Source organism: Thunnus thynnus, unplaced genomic scaffold, assembly GCF_963924715.1.
Source record: "Thunnus thynnus unplaced genomic scaffold, fThuThy2.1 SCAFFOLD_41, whole genome shotgun sequence".
Classification (NCBI taxonomy): Eukaryota; Metazoa; Chordata; class Actinopteri; order Scombriformes; family Scombridae; genus Thunnus; species Thunnus thynnus.
In genome coordinates this window covers 74,752-97,408 of record NW_027095882.1, presented here as the reverse complement: position 1 = coordinate 97,408, position 22,657 = coordinate 74,752, and the positions used below count along the sequence as shown (strand labels likewise).

The following is a 22,657-nucleotide window of genomic DNA, read 5'->3' as shown; positions in this document are numbered from 1 at the left end:
CAGATCCCGGCAATCCAGCTAAGGAGACTGTTGTCTCTATATAACTCAACAGATGACTGCACCAGGACGATCTCCAGAGCCTCCATCCCAGCGACCCGGATATGGCAGCTCTGGCGGCAGGTGCTGTGGGATGGGGGCAGGCCGGACCTGGACCAGATTGACGTCAGCAGGGCGAGCACGTCAGCCTGGAGATCGGTTGCGTTCGATAGGTGGTGCGGGTTGACCAAGCAGGGCGTGGGAACGGTCGTGTTCAAGAGCGACAAGATCTCCAACGGCTGGACCCGGGATCCCGAAAAGCATCGGCTTACACAGTCAGAATTGATCATGGCACTGCAACTCCGTACGAACACACTCCCTACCCTTTCGCTGCTGTGGAGAGGAAGGGGGCCCAAGGAGTCGCAACAGTGCCGGCTTTGCCAACAGGAAAAGGAGACCATACAGCATATCATTGGGAACTGTGCGGAGCTCAAGAGGAACCGCATGGCCAGCCACAACAAGGTGTGCGTGTTCCTCCAAAAGGAGGGTGAAGACTTAGGCTGGCGCGTGATGAGGGAAAAGAGACTTCAGTCTGGAGACGGTACACGGGGAGTGCCGGACCTCATCATGATCCGGGACCAGGTTGCCTTGATCATTGATGTGACTATCTGTTTCGAAAAGTCACCTTGTACACTACCAGACGCGGAGAAACGGAAGGTGGACAAGTACATGAAGTTCAAAGGGGCGGTGACGCGTCTTTACCCAGGGGTAAAGACCGTCGAGGTGGCCGGGTTCCCTCTCGGAGCTAGAGGGAAATGGCACCAAGGGAACTTCAGAGTACTTGAGCTGATGGGCATGCGGAAGTCAAGGGCCACCAAAGTCGCTGCCATCCTCAGCAAAAGGGCGCTCCTGCAGACGGTAGATACGTGCAAGATATTCAAGATCTTGGCCAGACGGTAGAACAGCCTCTGAATGCTCGGAGTAGCGCATGGGACCGATGGGCCGTTCCTATTCGCGGGAGCCGTCGTATACTATGGATGACGCGTGGATGATTAGCGGGTCCACGTCGACGTAAGACGGTAAACACTACGAAATGGAGATGGGCCGGGTAGCCATGTTCTATGGTGACGCCGGTTCCCTCACGGTCTAAGAGAAGTCTCCGAAGGGCCAGCCGTGAGGCGTCCATAGGGTCGGAACAACGGATACCCCAAGCTCCTAACGGAACCTGGGGGTGCAGTCCCGCCCAGCTATGAATGTCAATGTGAAGAAATTCTATAAAGCGTGGGTTAAACGGCGGGGGCCAATTACATCTCTCTTTAGTTAGCCAAATGCCTCGTCATCTAATTAGTGACGCGCATGAATGGATGTACGAGATTCCCACTGTCCCTTCCTACTATCTAGCGAAACCACAGCCAAGGGAACGGGCTTGGCAGAATCAGCGGGGAAAGAAGACCCTGTTGAGCTTCACATTTACACACAGCAACCTGTTTTGGGAGTAGAACAGCATCCAGCAGTTGTGACACAAGAGTGTGGTGTGCAATAGGTTTCCAAATTGTGCCAAAATCATGCACAATGCCAAAAGCATATCTACTGTCTGTATAGATATTCACTTTTTTGTCCTTTGTCAGTTTACATTCTTCGATGACAGATGTTAACTCTGCTGCCTGTGCAGACAGTGAAGCAGGAAGTGGTTTAGCAATGAGTGTCATGTGCAGTTACCACAGAGAAACCAACTTGATTGATTGATTGTGTCAGGATTGCGTGATGCTGATCCATCCATGAACAGTTCAACATCAGGATTTTGCAAAGGTGTTTCTTGCAAATCTGGACTGGGGGAGCAAACTTCAGTTATTGTGGCAACACAGTTGTGTTCTCCTCCGTCACCTTCTGTGGGGAGAAGAGTTGCAGGATTAAAACATTGCATCTTTTCACAGTGATGTTAGGCATTTCAAGCAACACAGTGTTGTAACGGAGCCATCTTGCTGCAGAAAGATGAAATGTTTTCTGTTTGAGCAAAATCAGTGAAACAGCATGTGGAACAAGCAAAGTCAGGTCAGAATACCCCACTATGTCTCAGACAGCTCTCAGACATGTAGGAAGTTCTGCAGCTACAGGGTCAAGTTTAGAGGAAAAGTAAGCTACAGGTGTCTGTCTGCCTCCATGGTCCTGGAGCAGCACTGAAGTCATGTATCCTCCCTTTTCGTCAACAGTCTGCGTGAAAGGTCGACTTGGATCAGGTAATCCAAGAGTCGGAGTCGTTTGAAGAGCAAGTTTCAAGTCAACAAATGCTTTTTCTGCTTCAGCAGTCCATGTCACCTTACTGTGTGCCTGCAGGCCTCGCCCATGTACGATTGTGCTCAGGGGCACAAGGTAGACAACTCAGGTAAACAACTAGAGGTGCCTCCCAGGGCATCAAGGCCGTCAATATATACTAGTGTCTTTCCTTTGTCTTGTCAGAATTCTCCACGGAGACTCTGCGGACTCTCCGTGCCTACAACATATGTTTGGTTTGAATTAAAGAGACGCTTGACTTCAACCAACCTCAGTCTATTTGGTAATTTTTACCTATCATTTGGTCCTTCGAGCCGGATTCCTGGATGTGCTTCTCGGCCCTCTTTCCAAGCCGGAGCGGAGTAGAGTGCACGACATAGGTTACAAAATCCTTTTCCTGCTACGTTCAGAGATAAAGGCGCTTGCGGGCTGGAGAGGGTCGGGAGCCCCACGGATTCCTTTGTGAGGTGAGAAGTTTGTCTCTTTAATCAACAATTGAGTTGTGTGAAAGGCCTGAATCTGTAAGCCCAGCCTCAAGCTATGTGGGAGAGAGTTTAGTGGTGATTTTGAACGGCTGTATAAGACTGGCAACCCTTGGGAGAGTGGAGGGAGAATAGGTGTGTCTACCTAGGTTAGAAGTGTGAAGAGTGTCAATCTAAAAAGACATATATAAAATATATTAAAAAAAATAAATAAAAAAAAAAGGGGGGGGGGGGATAAGTAGTAGCTTACATTAAAACAAAACAAACAAAAAAACCCCAAAAAGAAACAACAAAAAACAAATAAAAAATAAAATTAAAACAAAAAAAAAAACTACAAAATTTCTCTTTTATATCAAACGTAGGTTGGGATCTTGGTATAGAAGGTAGTTATTAACAGTGTCTCAGTGAAATAACCAGACAAGGGTAACCTTACGGTGTCAACAAATTGTCTGGAGACTGGAAACCTAACGGTGACAACAAAAGTCTACATTTCACTGATTGGACCAGTTGCTCGGGTGAATTCCATACAAACTGGTTGGCTGTTAAGGGAAAATAGTGAGATAAAGTCAGAAAAAAAAGGGGTGAAGTATGGGTACAAATCAAAGCAAAACCCCCAAAAATGGGTGGACGGGGGATGCAAAATTTATGTACACGATGAATGAAGAGAGCGTGCAGTACCTTGACAAATGGAAGAAGAAATATAAGTTTAAAGGGGGACTGTATGCAGACGACTGTAAAAAACTGTGTGAAGAAATAACCAAGGCGTGCAAAGGGGATGAAAAACGAGAGAAAAAGGAAGGAAGGGCTGTTACAGGCATACTTGTGGCTAGAACAGGCAAAGAAAAGGAGTGAGTGCAGAAGACGAAAGAAACTTTTGTCTATGGCCCAAGTAAAACAACAAGATGATGATGGAACTAATGCTGTGGCAAGCTCTGTTGTCTTGCACTCTGTTGTTGTTAAACAGGTACAGTACACCGCTCTGATCCCCGGCCTCGCGTCATCCTCGCCTCCGACCACACAGCGCACCCCGCCACCGTACCAGGAAGGAGCCGCAGCTTGGGAACAGATAAGTGGAATCACAGAGGGTATAAACAGATTGAGCCTGGATAGCCCTGCATCTCAAAAAGCATCATCTCTCTATCCTGATCTGACCAAATTAAGTGGGGAGGAGAGGTCTGTAACAGACCCTCCGATATCAAGCAGAACCAGACAACATTGTGACCTGTCACAGAAAAAACTGTCCGATTTAGTAGCGCCACTGATTGAACTGCCGAATCCCAGACAAGGGGAAGGGCAACCTGATTCTGTTGGGTCTTCTGTAATTGGACAAAGGAGGACGTGAGAAAGGCAGTAGATGGGATTCCTCATCCACGTAAAGATGTGCAAGCATACATCGATAAAATGTATGGGCTGTATAATAGCTATAGGCTAAAGGGGAAGAAATGACTAACTGTCTCATGCAAAGTTTGACTACTGATTGGGCGACTGTAAATGTTGATTGGAGACCTATGGGGGAAAACGGTGAGCCGCTCCTGTGGGACCGAGATAGAACGCTCGGGCTCGGTCCACAGCTGAACCAAATGGCAGATACTCTTCGAGAAACATTTGGCCGGAGAAATGATTGGGCTGAAATTGATACTGTGGTACAAGAGGAGAAAGAGACAGTAGCACAATATGCTGCCAGGCTCACGGAAGTGTTTAATAGACACAGTGGGCTGGAGCCGCGAATCAGAGAGAATGTTAATCCACGCTACGAGGCGCAGCTAACATCCTGCCTTCTGAGGGGTTTAAAACCACAGATTGCAAATTGGATAAAAAAACATTTGGTCGGATGGGAAGGAGAGCAGAGAAGGGTTATTCTCGCACATGCTAAACACGCTGAAAAAGTCCTGGAAAATAGAGACAAGAAACATAAAAAAGTAGTGACGGTTGCTTTTTCTCTTCTGAGTCCCGTAGGAAGGAAATTATTTGCTATCGCTGTGGGAAAAGGGGCCACATCGCCAGAGAATGCAGAAGTCCCATGCCAGCTGCGGACATTGGGCGGGGCGGAGGTCAAGGCGGTGGACGGGGCAAGAGAAGGCCTTAAAAGGTTGGGTGCAGCATGAGTCAGGGGGGAACGGAGTGTTTTTCCACCAGAGACACAGTCTGTACAAGAAGGCGCTGAATTGGGTAACAGTGGGAGCAGCCACAACTCATTTGCAGCCCTCTTTGTGATCATTGCAGGACAAAGTGTGTTTGCTGACAGAGGAGCAGGAAAAAGAGCTAAAAGAGTTACCTTCTGAACTTTGGAGTACAGGGAAAGATGGTGATATCGGGTTGTTACGTACTGCCACACCTGTTACCATTAAACCTAAAAGCTCTTATAGACCGTTTGTCAAACAATATCCTTTGAAGCCGGAAGCTGAGGAAGGTATTTCAGAAGTGATAGACAGTTTGATAAAACAAGGGGTTTTAGTTGATTGTCCTGACTCACCCTGCAACACACCAATTCTGCCTGTGAAAAAAGCTACTTCCGGGTGGCGGTGAGTAAATGATTTACAAGCTGTGAACCGAGCTGTAGTTCCACGAGCTCCAAACGTACCAGATCCCTACACTCTTCTGAATAACATAAAACCCACTAATGTCTGGTACTCAGTGATCAGACGAACGCATTTGTTACCATTCCTTTGAGCCCTGAGTCACAGTTTTGGTTTGCGTTTACGTTTAAACACAGACGATTGACGTATTCAAGACTTCCTCAAGGGTTTCAAGATAGCCCTACTATCTTTTCACAAGAAATTAAAAAATGTATTGACCTTTTTGAACCTCCTGAGGAGGAGTCTCAGATTTTGACTTATGTTGATGATATTCTTGTGACTTCTAGCTCGCAGCAAAAGTGTAAAAACATGACTTTGGCCTTGTTGAGATATCTAGCTGCAGCTGGTGTTAAAGTCTCTAAGTCTAAACTCCAGCTGTGGAGTCAGGAGGTGAAATATTTAGGCTACACGCTAACTCCTGAAGGCCGTGTGTTGGATGAGCAGAGAAAAACAACTATTCTGCAGTTACCACAGCCTACAACAAAGCGAGAGATGATGTCTTTTCTTGGTACTTGCAACTTCTGCAGGTTATGGATTATGGGTATGCCGAAATTGCACAACCACTACAGAATATGATTTATGGTAAAGCAATGGCTGCTTCAGATAAAGTGGTGTGGACTGAGGAGGGCGAGCAGGCTTTCACAAAGTTAAAGCAGTTGATAGCTTCTTCATCTGTACTTGAAAAAGGATTTCATACAAACAGTGGATTGCAAAAATGGTTTTATGACATCTGTCCTGTTACAGGAGTATGGGGATAAATTAAGACCTGTTGCTTTCTACTCCTCCAGACTTGACCCAGTACTCACCCCGGTGAGTGAGTAGTGGGTCCATACTGCCTTCTCAGCCACTCCTCAGGTGACCTGTAAGTCCGGCTACACAGGGGGCGCCGTGCAGATAGAGGTGCGGTGTCGTCTCAAACCGGTGAAGATTTCGGTGTTTTTTCAAAGTGGGCCCTGAGGATTTAGGAGTTGAAAGGCTTTCGAGCTACTGCTGCCACCTGGTGGACTTGGGGAAATATTGAAGTCATGGCGTCCCAGAGGAACAGACAACCTCCATCACCAGCACAGGAGACTCCAACAACCATATCCTTTCTACAGTGGTGGTATTATTGGTTACTGTGTGAAAGAGTGATGATTGTTTTGCTCTGTGTGACTGTTTTGATGATACCAATCTGCATATGGTTCTTCCCTACTATTCGTCCTTATCTATCATTGCTCAGAGGGGCCCGGTCTATGGAAGATGATGCCATCAGCCACGCTCAGGATGTCTGGCTGGGAATGATCTCTGCAAGGAAATCACACTCCACCATGTACACACTTAACTTTTGGTATTCTTATGCCAAGTATGTTGCTGAATCCAAGAACCGCTCTAATTGCTATGTGTGCAGCCATATGCCGATTGCTACAAACAACCCCCATGTTGTCCCCAGACCTGTTAAAGACTTAAAGAGTTTGTTTCCTGATATCTTGGTTTCTAGTGTTGACTCAACGGTTTTAAATCAAACAGTTTTTAGGACAACTGGAAATGTGTTACCAGCCCTGCAGCCTTCCTCAGGTCGAAAGTTTTCTAGGTTTAAGATTCTCAGTGTCGGGAGTGAACCCTTGTTTGGGCCGGTCCATTTGAGACCCGAAATTAAATTTGATTATTTTGCTCAAAAATTAGTTCTGTCTGAGTCCTCCTCCATCAGAGTAGGAAAGATCCCAAAACTTTTCTGCTCTACTATTTCGAGTCCTTGTACCTTGAATATTGGCAGAGCATCTCTAAATTATTCTCAGGTAGTGATGGGCAGTGCGTGTGCACCTTACTTCACCGTTCCAGACGTCCTTGGGACATATCCACAGACTGATGTAATGTTTCTCTGTGAGTACTACATGTATGCTCAACTTCCTCCTGGCTGGGTGGGTCGCTGTGCGGCTGTGGAGCCGACTGATCATTCCTTCATTGTTTCAGCTATGCCCCACCCTGGTGAACTTCCGGGTGAGCAGCGTATGAGGAGAGATGTAAGTCAGCAGCATGATCCTGTCTGGGGCTCTAATGTTCCAGAAGACCATAAGTTGTGGTCCACTGGTGAAAAAGTCATGCTGTCACTCTTCCCGTCTCTTGGAGTGGGTAAAGTGATGCTGAGGATGGAAACTATGAACTACAGGTTCTCTGGGTTCGTAAACACTACGCTGGTTATGTGGCAGGCTGAACGGGAGGAGTTGAGAGGCCTCAGGGCCGTTGCCCTTCAGAACCGCATTGTGCTGGATCAACTCACTGCAGCCACTGGAGGTGTGTGTGCTCTCGTAGGTGCCTCATGCTGCACATACATCCCTGCTAATGATGATGAGGGAGGAGTCATTCAGCAGGCTATTGCTAATCTGACCTCATTGCGTGATGCTGTTGATCATGACTCAAAATTTGACAGGTCCTGGTTCGTAACTGGTCCATGGTACGCTGTTTGTTTAAAATTGTTGGCTCCAGTCGCTCCATTTTTGATTCTGATCTTTGTAAGTGTTTGTTGCATCATTCCCATTATCAAGGCACTGGTAAAGAAGTCTGTAGCTGTGGTCATGCACCAGGAAGCAAGATATCAAGAACAACTCCTACTTTTGGATCTGTGATGTAATGTTACAAAAGAAGGATTCTTTATGACGTTAATATTGAAAATCGTGAGAAGTGATGGAAATGTTGTAACTTACTAATGTGATGTATTTTGATCATTTTCATCAATTATGATGGTATAATCGATATTGTCAAAATTATTAATCATTATTAATCATTAGCAATTAATTACTGACTTAGGCATAGTTGATGTTGATTGATTTCACTATGATTGTAATCTTTTATCATGTAACCATGTAATCATTTTAAAATCCACTCTTATATCTATGTTCATTCATGATGATTTTAATGTTGATTTGATTGTATCCTGTATTACGAATATCCTAATCAATTACACGTTTAGTTTTCACGATACATTTTTCTATGTTTTTGATTTTATTCATTTGTTTCACAAAGTATAAACAGGGAAAATGATCCATGTATTAGTTAAGTAGGTATGGTCATATGTATGTATATATTTGGCGGCAGGGCCTTGAGGGGAACACTATGATAGTTATATGGACATCATGTGGAAGGGAGAGCTCTCTAAAGCTTTGTCTAGGTCTGTTAGAAGGAATCTGTAAACAACTAAAGGTGCCTCCCCAGGGCATCAAGACCGTCAATATATACTAGTGTCTTTCCTTTGTCTTGTCAGAATTCTCCACGGAGACTCTGCGGACTCTCCGTGTCTACAACATGTTTGGTTTGGATTAAAGAGACGCTTGACTTCAACCAACCTCAGTCTATTTGGTCATTTTTACCTATCAATAATCCTTCAAAAACAGGATTATACTGAACATAATGATCAGATTGAACATTTTCACATTGTCTCACCCATGGATCCAAATCCTGCCATTTTCCTTCCCTGTGTTTGGCAAGTGACATGTGTGGGTATGAGTCAGGAACCTCAAACAGAGAATCCGACCCTGAATCACTGAAAGGGAACTATAGTGAAGATTCATCAATCTGCTTTGGCTTTGTTTGTTCAGGCAAAGTCACTGAAAGAGCACATCTGTGTTTATTCCCAAACATAGAACTTAACGTTAGCTTTTCTCTCAGGCAACCTTCTTTGAACCATCTTTTCTCAAACTCTGCATCTCTCCCTTCATGTATGTGTGCAGTGCAGTGTAGATCTTGTGGTTGCATGTAGTCTGTGTTGAATGTGAGCACGCGTTATCAACAAGAGCAGTGTTTACGGAAGTCACAGCTGATGTGCAGAGCTTCCATTCATACACATAAAGCAGCGTGTCAGGGCTGTATTTCACAAATATGTGAGTGTCAGAGAACTCAAGTTCACTTGTTCGAATAACAGTAACCCCTTTTGATGTCGAAACAAGACAAATACCCAATAAACACATCACAACTCGTCCCATTAGATTGATTGGGCAACAGTTTGACAGCAAAAATGAAAGCTTAAATTTGCCTGTAACATCGTCAGAGCATGATAATGGATTTTTCCAGAACTGTCACCTGACGCCCCTACAGACTTCACGTATCTTCCTCTTATCTTTAGAGGTGTTGAAAACGTGTCTAATAACAGAGTGTGTTGCACCAGATCAACAAGAAATGTTACATGCTTACCATGTACAAGGAGTGTGTGTGTCGGCATGTCTGCATTAGCTTCAGTTAAGTATTTAGCATATGTGCCTACAGGCTGTGTGTTTCCTGCTTCTTCTCTAACTGAGCTTTGGCATCATCAATCAGTGTGTGCATACATGTATGTGTATGTGTGTGTGTGTGTGTGTGTGTGTGGTGCAATCACCCATCTGATGTGTAGGTTGTCTCTCATCGTGCGTCAGTGTGGTCAAAGGTGCCGGTTCCTCCCCCTCCCGGGCTGCCGCCCCGAGTCGATCGGCCTTGTGCTTGTAAGTTGGATTTTTCTTTGGCCCGGTGTCCTCTCTCGCCACAGTGAAAACAAGCATCTGGATCAGTCGTGCGTCGTCCTCCACGGCCCCCTCTAAGTCCACCTCTGCTGCGGCCGTGTCCGCGCCCTCTGGCATGTCCTTGGAACATAGTCAATGCAGCCATGTGGAGATCTTTCTCTTTCTTTTCTCCTTTCCTCTTCTGGCTTTCTTTGAGGACAGCATGTGCTTCCATGAGGCTTAATTTGCCTGAGTCCCAGGTGATGCATATATGTTTCACCATGTTGGAAATATCAGGTTTCAGTCCATTTAGGAAGCTGTTTCTCAAATGTGCTTCCCATGCTGTAACAGCATTATTATTCAGGTCAGCTGGAGGTGTCAGGCTGCTGTGTGTGTTGTGAACTTCTGTCAGACCAGTGAGATAGTTGCAAACATTTTCATCATCTTCTTGTTTACGTGAGGATGTTTAGCTCATGTCCGGACTCACAGGGAAAGCTGCTTCGATGCGCTCACAGAGATCTGTGATGTGAACTCTATAGGCTGTGCTGTCATTATGCGCCATCGGGGTCAGCCAGTCTCACATCACTCTCTGGATATCCTGCTGAGATCTTGGCCCAGTTACTGCCCATCTTTACCACCAGGAGCCGTCTCAGTTCAGATTCCTCCATCTGATGGTGATGAAAGGTGAGTCATTGCCTGTTTAACGTCCTCCATAGTCCATGGTCTGTGGATTAACATCGCATGTCCATCTGCACCTGCTACCTCCATCATGGGGAGATTCAGGATCCGGTGCATGTTTCCCTCTGTGTCAGTTCTCACTGGAGATGGGAGGGTGATGAATGGATTCATAGAGACGATGGATGGATTTTGAGATCCTTTGAATACCAGACCAGACCTGGTATGAGAAGGAGAGGCAGCTTTGTCCTGGTAAAACAGATGTATCAGGGTAGATGAGGGGAACCGGAGATGGAGGACAGTCAGAGTTATGTGGCGGTGGTGCTCTTGGCCGTGGATAAGGCGTCTGACGAGCTTGGGCTGCTGTTCATCTTGTTGTTGTGGCGGGTTGATGCGTCTCCTGGGCGGCACCCAGTCGAGTTCAGAATCCTGCATTTTGACACACTGAGACACAGATATGATCCTACCTATCCCTGCCTGTGGTCTCCTGTCCCTGTTTTGTGCTTCTTTCATCTATAAACTAAAAGCTTTCCAATCTGTTATGAACTTACTTTTGCCTTTTTTATTCTCAGTCTCTTTTTCCTTCTCCTGCAGTCTTTCTCTCAGCTGATTTAGCTGTCTGATACTGAAACTTTCTGTGCTCGGAAAGCTAGATTCAGTAATCCAAATTTTTATTTGTTTCACAGATGAATCACTATAGTTCACTCTCATGTAGTTTATTTTTGGAGCGGACAGGTCCACATTATCATATCTATCCTTTGTTTGATGATTTCTACTGTTAACACTGCCCATTTTGGCAGATTAAAAGACAAAAAAAATGTAGTAAAAGATTTAAGTTATGTCTTCAACTAATCTCCAAAGTACACCCGTTAAGAATATCAGAAAACTAATCAATGTTAGTAAACCCAAAAAGGTGATCAGAACAGAGAAAATATCTACGTTTTCTATGCGTGTTTTCTGAGTCTTACTTCACACAATATTATAACCCAGTAATAATTCTTCCACACACTATTGTGATAACAGTGAACTCTCTTTAAGGTGGACTCATCAGTGCAGCTCCAGGTTTCTACTAAACCTGTCTGGACTCTTTCCTGATCAGCATACAGTCACAACAGAGGGTAATTGCAGACTGCACATACCTTTTATAGACAAGGAGTCTGGTAAACATATCAGAATGTGAGTGGGGTTACAGTGCTGGATGTCATCAAAGCTATCAGACTAATTATAAAAGAACTGTAGCATGTCCAGGATGATGCTACTCCCTACTCTGATCCAGTGTCAAACATAATGAGCACAGATGTTACATGTTCAAGGTTATACAATATGAGTTTATCAAAAATGCAATAACTGTTTGTGTGATGCAGAGGATACAAAGTGTCTGTTTTCTTTTTCTTCTTTGAATTAGACTAGATGCTAAAATAGCGTATCTCTGCCCTCTACTGTTTGCTATTGATGTTCCTTTAGACAGCGATATATGTTTTGTTAGGCTATATAGTCCAAAACTGTACAATATTCCATAAGTAAAGTCCACAGAGTAAAAACTGTTTCTCCAGCTGCGCCCATGTGTCTGAACAGCTTCCTCATTTGAAGTGAGTAATTATTGCACTGGATGAAAGAATCCTTGTACCTTCGTCTCAAATCGATTTCCTTATTCTGAAACTAAAGTCTAAAAATGAAAAACGGAGCTTTTTAAAGTTATTGATGTATGTAACAACATTTTAAAAATACAAATACAGCCATTCACCGTTTACTGTTGTCCCTAAACTATAATTCTGTGTTTTTTTTCCCTTTTATGGGTTTTTGAACAAGAAAAATCCAGTTTCCATTACTACAAAATTTAGGCAATTTTCATATTTTTGTTATGAAAGACTGAAGCGGAAGAATCTGTGTAGTTACCCTCGTCTCAACTGGTTAGAGAGACTAAGGGACTGAAAAAAGAAAGAAATCCCATACTCATGTCAATGGGAATTCCCAAATGACGTAATGGGGGGTTCGGGGGCGCTGAGGGATTCATGCCACATGCCAGTGTGTTTTATATTTTTGGGAATTATTAAAAGTTTGTGGCCTCTGATGCCTTAGTGCAGCACCTGTTAAATACCTGAAGTTTTCTACATAGATCACTACATTAATATATTTATAGGACAGGAATAACATCACTTGACAAACTTCCTCCATGAACCAGACAGAATAGTGAAATGACATAAACTATAGTCTGTGTTCTGGTACAGTCATTCTTTCTGTATAATGTTTGATAAATCTCAGCCAATATATCAGGTCTGAACTTGGATTTGATTTCTCTTATTGTAGTTAAAGCTGCAGCTGAATCACTACATATGACTGAGTTGTCTGGTTTATTGTTCTTTATCCACCAAAGCGCACATTAATATTGTCAACATGTCTGCTGTGAATACTGACATCTGATATGTCTGTTTTGAATTCTTAATTACTCCAAATGCCACTTTCCCGCTCTCTGGATCCTTTGATCCATCTGTATTCTGTAAATATGAACTCCATCCTTGTTGCAGATGAGACTTCACTTCCTTGACTATATCTCCTGATTTCTATCTTTTGTTATTATTCAGTATGCATAGATTGACTTCAGGTTCTGGGATTATCCATGGTGGTACAACTGACCAACAGACTGGAGGGCACACATTAATATTAATGATACCAGTTCCCCTGCCTTAGATCTTCACTTATTTCCAAAGTTTCTTCTTACTTCTGATTTAAGAGAGATGATTGAATTTGTCTAATCGGCACTATCAGCGGGGTAGCACGCGCTGTCCAATTGGTCATTGCACGCTATCAGCCGGGTCATTGGGACATACTGTCTCAATACATACCACCTGACTCAAGGCTAGCAACAAGAAGGAAGGCTGCACACAGACGTCGGTCAGCAGTGTGTCAACTGTAGAAGTCTTTATGCAAACTTCACTAAGATCAATGAAAATTTGAATATATTTAAACTTAAATTCAATTCAATAGCCTTATCTGAGACATGGTTAAATCAAAAAAAGGTATTGATTTCCATATTGACGGTTTTGAGCTTCTTTATATCAATAGAACCAACAACAGGGGAGGGGGTGTGGCCCAGTATGTGGACAGTGACTTGAGATGCAAACCAGTCGAATATATGACAACTGTAATTGATGATTTAATGCATAACCATGGGAATTGAAGCAAGAGGGATGAGGAATATACTTGTGTATACAGAACATCGGGGTCACATGTAGAAACATTTTAAGATAGTTTGAAAGAATTAATATAAATAAAACATCTGCAATCTGTGGAGATTTATTTAATATTGACCTCCTAAATGTATCTAAACATAAAACATCAGATTTTCTGGATGCATTATATAGAAGAGGGCTATACCCATTGATCACCAAGCCCAGTAGAAAAACCTCCATTTGTGCAACATTAAGCGACTATTTATCTGTGTTTGCAATATATGATTAATATGAAATATGATAAATATATGACTTATCATTGTATGATAAACATTGTCCAACAACACCATGTTAACATAAACGTGGTTATAATAAAAAGCCTTGGATAAAAAATGGGCTTACAAACTTTATGCAAAAAGAAAAACAAACTTTAGAGAGATTTCATAGCAGCCAGGTGATAAAGAAGTTAAAGCAGGAGGAGGAACAATCCTGTTTGTGTGTCAGTGAGCATCTGGAGCATCTTAACAAGATTGTGTAGTAGCTCCTAAAGAAATGAGCCCAGAAGAGAGTAGAGATTAGGGTTGTGCCCGAATACAAATCATTTAGTCAGCAAAGCACGTATAGTGTTTTTTTTTTTAACTAAAATTTGTTTCATATAAATATTTTAAAAATTATTTGTATTCGGGAAGAAACCCCCCCCAAAAAACATGTCGAATACCAGCACGCATGTCTGTTACATCACTATCTCAGTCTCTCTCTTCTGCTCCGCTGTTACATCTATCAGCAGGTCTCAATGAGGGGAGTCACATCCACCTGCTACATGATGCACATTTCCTTGTTTGAACATCACTCCCGGAGCTGGGGGTGTTCCCCAGAGAAGTCGCTAAAGAGATGGGTGGATGAGGAGGGAGGAGCAGCTAAAGAGACGGGAGGAGGAGGAGGAGGATGGAGGGAGGAGGAGCTGAAGAGATGGGGGGAGAAGGAGGATGGAGGGAGGAGGAGCTGAAGAGATGGGAGGAGGAGGGAGGCTGGAGGGAGGAGTTGCTGAGGAGATGGGAGGAGAAGGGAGGAGGAGCTGAAGAGATGGGAGGAGGAGGAGGAGGATGGAGGGAGGAGGAGCTGAAGAGATGGGAGGAGGAGGAGGATGGAGGAGCTGAAGAGATGGGAGGAGGAGGGAGGAGGAGCTGAAGAGATGGGAGGAGGAGGGAGGATGGAGGGAGGAGGAGCTGAAGAGATGGGAGGAGGAGGAGGGAGGAGGAGCTGAAGAGATGGGAGGAGGAGGGAGGAGGAGCTGAAGAGATGGGAGGAGGAGGAGGATGGAGGGAGGAGGAGCTGAAGAGATGGGAGGATGGAGGGAGGAGGAGCTGAAGAGATGGGAGGAGGAGGGAGGATGGAGGGAGGAGGAGCTGAAGAGATGGGAGGAGGAGGAGGATGGAGGAGCTGAAGAGATGGGAGGAGGAGGAGGGAGGAGTTGCTGAGGAGATGAGGAGACTGGAGGAGGAGGGAGGAGTCCCTAAGGAGAGGGGGGAGGAGACAGGAGCAGCTAAGTGTTGTCTTTCCATGGCTGCTAATAACCAGACTTTCAGCGTGGTGGATTTCAATCAGCTTCCAGAGGTGGGTCAGATGTCAGATCTAGTCTCCATATTTAACCTGGTCTTTCAGGCTAGCATGATCTGATTTACTGGAGTCATATCACATTTTAAAGCTCAGATTCAATTTCAGTTCCCAGGGCTCTTCAGTCTACCCTGTTATGTGTGTGAATTATGACTGTGGCATAAACGACGCTCCGACACCCCATTAAAGTCCAGCATCCTGGGATTCATCTCATGGAGATGAAAACAACGCTGCCTCAGGCGTCTCTGCGGCAGTAACGCAATCGGAGCATTTGGAGAAATGTCTCAGGTAATCCTGGGCAGCATGTGTGTTTGGGATAACACTGGAAATTATAAAAAAACGTGCAGGCCTGTCCTGATTTTAAATTACAAGCATACCAGAAGGATATACGCCAAATTAAAGCTCAGGATTTGCAGTTTGTTCAGAATGTAAACACAAGTTCACAAAGCCAAAATATTATGCTATGATGTTTTTCATGTTCAGGTAAGCCTGGTAAAAAGCTCTGACCTTTGACCTCCATTGCACTAAAAGTTGCTGCACAGATGCAAGTTGTACACCAACACAAAGCTCTCAACTGTGTCTTTTAAACACCAAAGTGACCAACGTGTTCCATCCCTGACAGGTTTTGTGCCGTCTGCATTTTTAAAAACCATTGATCAGTGGCTGGCATATTACTCAAACAAATTAATGTAAACACCAAATCTACTAAAAACAGACAAAATACAGTTCAAAACACACGGTATGGCCTCCTCTTTTCATTGCATGTGCTTTTGATGTGACCGTTTGCAAGGAAATAAGTTAAATTGTGTCAAAATTCATAAAAACCCTATATATACATTATATAATCAAAAATGATAAAAAATAGTTTCCAGGACACTAAAAGATAGTCCAAGGCTCTTAGGGAGGACCCACATTTCAATGTTTTTAAGGTTTTTCCTTTCATGATCCAGGGGGTTTCAGCATATGTGATGTTTGCGAGCTCGCAAAAAGCCAAACTAAAAAGGTAAATTACTGTGAATTCACAGGAGCGTCTGACATGAACACAGATTATCTCGTTAGACTTGGAGCCTCACACTACATGCGTGGACACCCGTTTTATGTTTGTGTGCAACACGATTCATCTGAATTATGAAATCGTTGCAAGTGTGCCACTGTCCACAGAGCAAAGTCCCTGCTCCGGGGACAGTGGTTTGACTGGGGCAGTACACCTGTCAAACAGTAATGCAGGTGTCCCCCTCCTAAGAACAACCACGACAGGAGACGGGAAGAGACCAACCCCAGCCCTCAGCGTTACGGAGGCGACTGCTGTGCGCGCTCCTGCGACGGTACCATGGCTAGTCCAAACGTGCAGGTTCTGCGCCGCTAGTCTGGGCTCGGTGCGGGCCGCCAAGACTCACCTAAGGAAAGCACACAAGCCAAGGGTGATTCTTTTCATCTGCGGTAAGTGTGTAAGTACTTTTAAGACCTCACACTGAGCGACATGCCACACGGCTAGCCGTAGTGTTCATTGATCTGACCAAGGCCTTCGACACCGTCTCCCACAAGCATATTGCCGAGGTGCTTGAGAGACGTGGAGTGGATGAGTTGATCAAAGGTCTCATCAAGGACTCCTACAGGAATTGCTACTCGACAGTAAAAATTGCTAAAGGCGACATCAGAAAGATCGGGATCAGGGTGGGGGCGTGAAACAGGGCGATCCGATGTCTCCACTGCACTTCAATCTGGTACTGGATCCACTTCTCCACATGTTGGAGAGGCTGGGTGTGGGGTTCAGTGTTAGCCCGCTTGGGCTTCCATCCCTTCTCCGTGCTAAGGAAGATCATTCCCGCTCTCCTCACAGCCGGGAAGAGAGCTCTCCTCGCTCCAGGTGGTACCTTTCTCCTGGTAGGAGTCCCAGCTGGGCTCTCCTCCTTCCTTCTCTTGAGTAGTAGCCTGCTCCTGACTACTACTCCACTCGCCATGTCCGTGCTGCCTGGAGCCGCCCCTACTCCAGCAACACATGCCGTCGGCTGACGAGCATGCTCCCGTCTCGGGGTGGACCACATCTTTCCTTCTATGACAGCAGGCGACCTGTCCTATCACAGTCAGTCAGAGGAGTCACTTGGCTTGATCGCTTGTCATCACTTAGATCGCAGTCAAGAGTGGCGGGTCTTACACCCTGACCCACTCGGAACTCTCTCAAAAGTTCCCTGGAAAAGGATCCTGAAACCCCACTCAGAAAACAATAAAAGATTTGATGGACAAGATATCCAAGGTCCCCCTGAAACCATCTCAGAAGGTCAAGCTTTTGAGAACGTACGCCATTCCACGGGTGGTGTACGTCGCAGACCACGGCTCGGCCTCTCAAACGGCGCTGGACGAATGTGACAGGGACATTGGCACACAGGTGAAGAAATGACTCCATCTGGAGCCTTTCACCACCGACGGCCTGCTGTACAGCAGGTGTGTGGATGGGGGACTTTTCATCACGAAAATGGCTGCACACATCTCAGCAATCCAGCTCAAGAGAATGATGTCTCTGTACAACTCAACCGACCAGTGCACCAAAACAATCTCCAGAGCCTCCCTCCCAAAGCCCGAGAAAACAAGTCAGCTGGACCTAGGGCAAATCGACACAAGCGGGGTAAACACGTCAGCCTGGAGAGAGAGAGGGTGTTTGACAACTGGAGCAAATTGGTGAGGCAGGGCTTGGGCACTGTTGTGTTCAGGAATGACAAAATCTCCAACAGCTGGACCCGGGACCCAGAGAAGCATCGGCTGAAACAATCCGAACTAATCACGGCACTGCAACTCCGTACCAACACACTCCCTAACCTCTCACTGCTGTCGAGAGGAAGGGGGCCCAAGGAGTCACAACCGTGCAGACTCTGTGAACAAGAAAAAGAGACCATGCAGCATATTATTGGGGACTATGTAAAGCTCAAAAGGAAATCCCCAGCAAAACAAAATATGTGACGACCTTAAAAAGGAGGAATAAGACATGTGCTGGCATGTGATGAGGGAAAAAAGACTTGTGTCTGGAGACAGTGTTACGGGAGTACTGGACCTCATCATGATCCGGGATCGCACTGCCTTGATTCTTGACGTGACTATCTGTTTGAAAAAACAGAATGCACGCTGTTGGATGTGGAGGAAAGGAAGGTCGAGAAGTATGAGAAGTTCAAAAAGGCGGTAAAACATCTCTATCCTGAGATAAAAACAGTTCTGGTGGCCGGGTTTCCTCTTGGAGCTAGACGTAAGTGGCACCAAAGGAACTTCAGAGTCCTTTATGTGATTATTAGTAAATGTCCTCTGATATTTTTTGCCATTATCCTTACTAATCAATGTAATATCCTTGTTTTGTGCAGGTGCAGGAGTGGATTGTCAGAAAGACGAACAAGTCAGGCAACACCATTATTAGTGTAGAGGAGCACAAGAATGCTGCACAACAAGTGGCCACGTTTGACCTGTCACAGGAAGAGGAGTTCATCAAATTTCCTGAGAGAATCTGTCAGAACTTGTTCAAGAGCAGAATTTAATCTTTATTTCTATTTTTCCTCTGCCGACAGCGGGTTGACATGTATTTCACACGGGTGCAGCCACAACTCCTGAACTCCAAGACGCACAAGAGGGATGACGCAGAGGAAGATGAATGGTTCTTCATCTCCACCACGGGGAGGCCAATCTATAATGCCTCCAATGACTTGAACCAGCTGCACTCAAAGTAAGCTAACCATCATGATTCATTTCCCCCCCAAAATGTTGTTCTATTGATAGCTGTCTCAGGTCTCTGGTAAGATGTGTTAATAAATGTCATTAATATACTGTTTAAACTTTCATTTTACAGCCAAACAAACCAGAATGAGTATGTTGAAGTATAGCTTGTCTTATTATAATAACATTTGGATGGCGGCTTAGTGCACAACTCCCTCGTAAACACCAAGGGCCCAATAATGAAAAATGCCTTAATTGGACTAGATAGCTCAGCTAACTCAAAAGCTGTAATACATATCACACTCTGGTCACTTTTGGTCAAAAGACACAGCTGTGATGATTGTTTTATGTGCACTTTGTGTGAAGTTAAATTTGGGTGATACACAGAGGTCAAAGGTTATATCAGTTTTATAGCACTGCAGGAACATGAGAAACAGACATATTAGTTCAAGCTGCTTCACAAATACTATAGGGCCAAATAACGTGTTCAGGCTCCCTGAAATCAGCAGATGAAGGGCTTTATTTTGGTATATAAAGCTTTTCATGGTTGCTGTTAGTACTCATGTTTTGGGTTAAAATGATCACAAGATATTAAGACAAAAAAAACAAACCAATAACAACTTCCCCTGTCCTTCTATGCCAGTCTCTTTCTGATTGTCATGTCATATTTGTTTAATATGCTATTTTTAAATGTTCATTTAAACTTACTAAATGTTCTACATGTTTTCAGTTCCTCACTGCAGCTGTTCCATAAATTAACTCCTTTGACTGTAATACAATGATATTTTACATTAGTCCTCACTTATCATTTATTGCACAAGTCATGTTGACTTTCTCTCATTTGAAACAACTTTTGGATACTTTTAGGTAACAATTGATTTTTAACTTTGTACATGATTTGAACCGTTTTAAATTCAACCTAATCTTTAAATTTTAGAGCCTTTAAATTTAATAAAAAGTGGGTTTCTTGGTTCTCTATGTGGTTTTGTTTACACAAACTTGTGTGCTGTGCATGTAGCAGATGTCCATATAACGAAATCCGTCACGAACTGACGTCAGCTTGGGCTGAAAGTAGAAAAAAACAAGTTAGAAACAGCGTTCAGAGCAGTCTGAAGCTGCTGCTTTCTGCTCACAGGGATTACTGTGACATACGTTTACCTCGTTATTTGAAACGTTGGCCAGTTTTAACATGAACATCCGACACACAAATACACGCATAATATATATATATAAATAAAAATATGGAAAAGGATAATACGTCCCCTTTAATAAAACCAATATTTAAACCAATTAATAAAATAAAACTATTACACAAAACTTAAATGTATTTCCCTTTTGCTTTCCTACCTTTCTCAGAAGTTATGACCTCTCTTTATCTTATTTACCAATAACGGAGCTCCTAATTTAAGGGCACACACACACACACACACACACACACACACACACACACACACACACACAGCAACCAAAATAAAACAGTGTCCTTTAAAACCAGAACCAAACGTTGCAGGTCTGAGTCGTTGCTCGGAGCGTAGTGACCTGAAACAAATGGCCGCTGCACTAGCAAATGCAAGCTACAAAATAAAATAGCAGGTGCACTGGTTAATAGTTACTCACAAATCCCTGAGTTGAAACATGGGCGATGCATGACGAGAGGAATGATGAGTGAGGTTACAGGCTGGCGGGCGACAAGTCCAGACGAAGTGAAAACTGAGCGGGAGACATCAACTCGTCCATAGAGTCCAAGGACTGTTTCCTGGTCCTCAGTCTATTAGACGTACATGACAGTTGTTCTCAGTCACTTAACTCGTCCTAAAGCTCCTTTACTTCTCATGCCGAGTGCATTTTGAGCTTTTAACTAATTGACATTAACACATACTAGCAACAAACAGTAACATTAGCTGCTACTACGGTGAAATATGTGCTAATATAACTAGCGCGCTAACGCGCTAATCGCGATTAGCATCTACCTTTTACACGCACTACGTCGTGATGAAGCGATACAAAAAATACATACACAGAGGTTATTTACCTTCTGCATGTGGCTATTATGTCCGTTACCCGTCGGTAAAACTCTGCATCCATCAACACAACGAACATAAACAGTCTTCATCCATGGATGTACAAAGAGAATTGGATACAGCGTCGGCGGCGGGGCCCCGTTCATGCGGCCCATAGAGCATGCGCACTAGTAACGGTCGCCGGCCGAGTCGACTACTTCCGGTTTAGGCCTCCGGCTAACTTGAATGGGGATGAAACAATTCAATCGTGCGGCTCCTCTAGGCTTTTGAAATGTGATCGGACCAAATGGATCAAATTCTGATAGAGAGACAAGTCATTTCTTTATACGTCCATGTCTTCAACAGCGTAAACAACCTTCACACAGCTCCTGTTCGTCGTCTGACCAGCCCGTGGCTTTACTCTGCGGGGTCTCCTCTACATCCCGCCCCTCCACCTTTACAATTGGCTGACAGGTTGGTAACAACCAATCAAATCAACAACATGTTAAGATGGACAACTTTATGTCCTCTGGGACTAGGTTGTGACATAAACACGCTGCTCTCATGTGAACAGCAAACAAACTACTTGAACTGCATGAACTTCACCAACACAATGACAAAGATTTATTCATCTGCCTGTTTTTAATTCACTATGAACTGTATTAAACATTAAACTTAACTGGTTTGAATAGAATACTTTTTAAACATTTAAAAATGATTTATTGATCTTTATTTATTTACATATTTGTCTAAAATGAAAACTTTTTTTTAGACTGAGCTACATTTGAGATATACACACACACACAGTAAGTTATATGTTGGACTATGAAGGAACAGCATAAGGTGTATAACAAAACTTTATTTAGAGGATCTTTATATAGTATTGAAATTGACTTTTAGCTTTGATATAATTTATGTGGCTTCAATCATAATTTATTATCCAATATTACTCCAACAAATTTAATTTCACTCTTCCTATTCTACATCATTCATCATGGGTTTCCTGTATGAGTTAGTTGATCACTTCTCAAATATTATAAAGTTAAATAAGTGTTAGTTAGTTTAAGTGTTTCACTCTTTAGCATTTCCAGTTCTTTTTCCACTGTATCCAAAAGTTGTTCCAAATTATTACTGTGACAAAATAAATGTGTATCATCTGCAAATATAGTTAAATATTTTGGAAACCTTAAATATACTATTTATGTACAAAATAAACAACAATGGTCCTAACACTGAGCCCAGGGGAACCCCACAAGTAACCTTCAGTATTTGTTGATTTCTTGGATAATAAGTCCTGGTCAACTGTATCAAATGCTTTTTGAGATCCATGAATACTCCCACTGCATATTCCTTATTTTCTATTGCAGGTGATATTTCCTCCACAAGCTCCAAGTTTCCCTATTAGATCTAAACCCATATTGCTGTTCATACAGTATATTTTTACAATATTATAGAGAAGCCTGTAATCGGAGAGTATATTCTCCTGCCATAGATATATATATATAATCTGGACTTCTCCACAGTGCTGATACCTCCCCTTCAAATAGACGTACCCCTTTGGATGTGTGTCTCTGAGGAATGAGTTATAGCCTACAACATTTTTCACAGGATTTCACACAGCTACATGGTGTAACCCTGTATGTTGGAGAGTGTTTGTGCACCTCATAACTGTGCTATGATCATATATGCTTTCAGTGTGTACATTTTACAGATTTGCCTGGATGGCTGTGGCAGTCATGTGACATACGTTGCAGT

The 22,657-nt window shown here is 43.7% G+C and overlaps 1 protein-coding gene across 2 annotated transcripts; it reads right to left on the bottom strand.

Moving 5' to 3' along the window:
• Positions 1-13,708: 13,708 nt before the first annotated feature.
• Positions 13,709-21,560, bottom strand: LOC137178739 (uncharacterized). Of its 2 annotated transcripts, none has more exons than XM_067583963.1 (3): positions 20,935-21,560; positions 20,520-20,670; positions 13,709-15,108 (listed from the first exon to the last, which is right to left on the bottom strand). In XM_067583963.1, exons 1-3 carry the CDS (start codon positions 21,076-21,078, stop codon positions 14,513-14,515), a joined length of 891 nt encoding a protein of 296 aa, XP_067440064.1. In that variant the 5' UTR covers positions 21,079-21,560; the 3' UTR covers positions 13,709-14,512. The 2 variants fall into 2 exon arrangements, 1 of the variants encoding a protein (XP_067440064.1); XR_010927187.1 differs by lacking the exon at positions 13,709-15,108 and adding an exon at positions 19,698-19,967 and having other exon boundaries at positions 20,935-21,525.
• Positions 21,561-22,657: the final 1,097 nt, after the last annotated feature.

Coding starts and splice junctions, on each gene's coding strand:
- LOC137178739 (XM_067583963.1), bottom strand. CDS start 21,078: ATGGGCCGCATGAACGGGGCCCCGCCGCCGACGCTGTATCCAATTCTC. Junction 20,671..20,934: donor ATAATAGCCACATGCAGAAG/GTAAATAACCTC, acceptor TACGTCTAATAG/ACTGAGGACCAGGAAACAGT. Junction 15,109..20,519: donor ATGTTTCAACTCAGGGATTT/GTGAGTAACTAT, acceptor CCCTCTCCTTAG/GGACTCCTCCCTCCTCCTCC.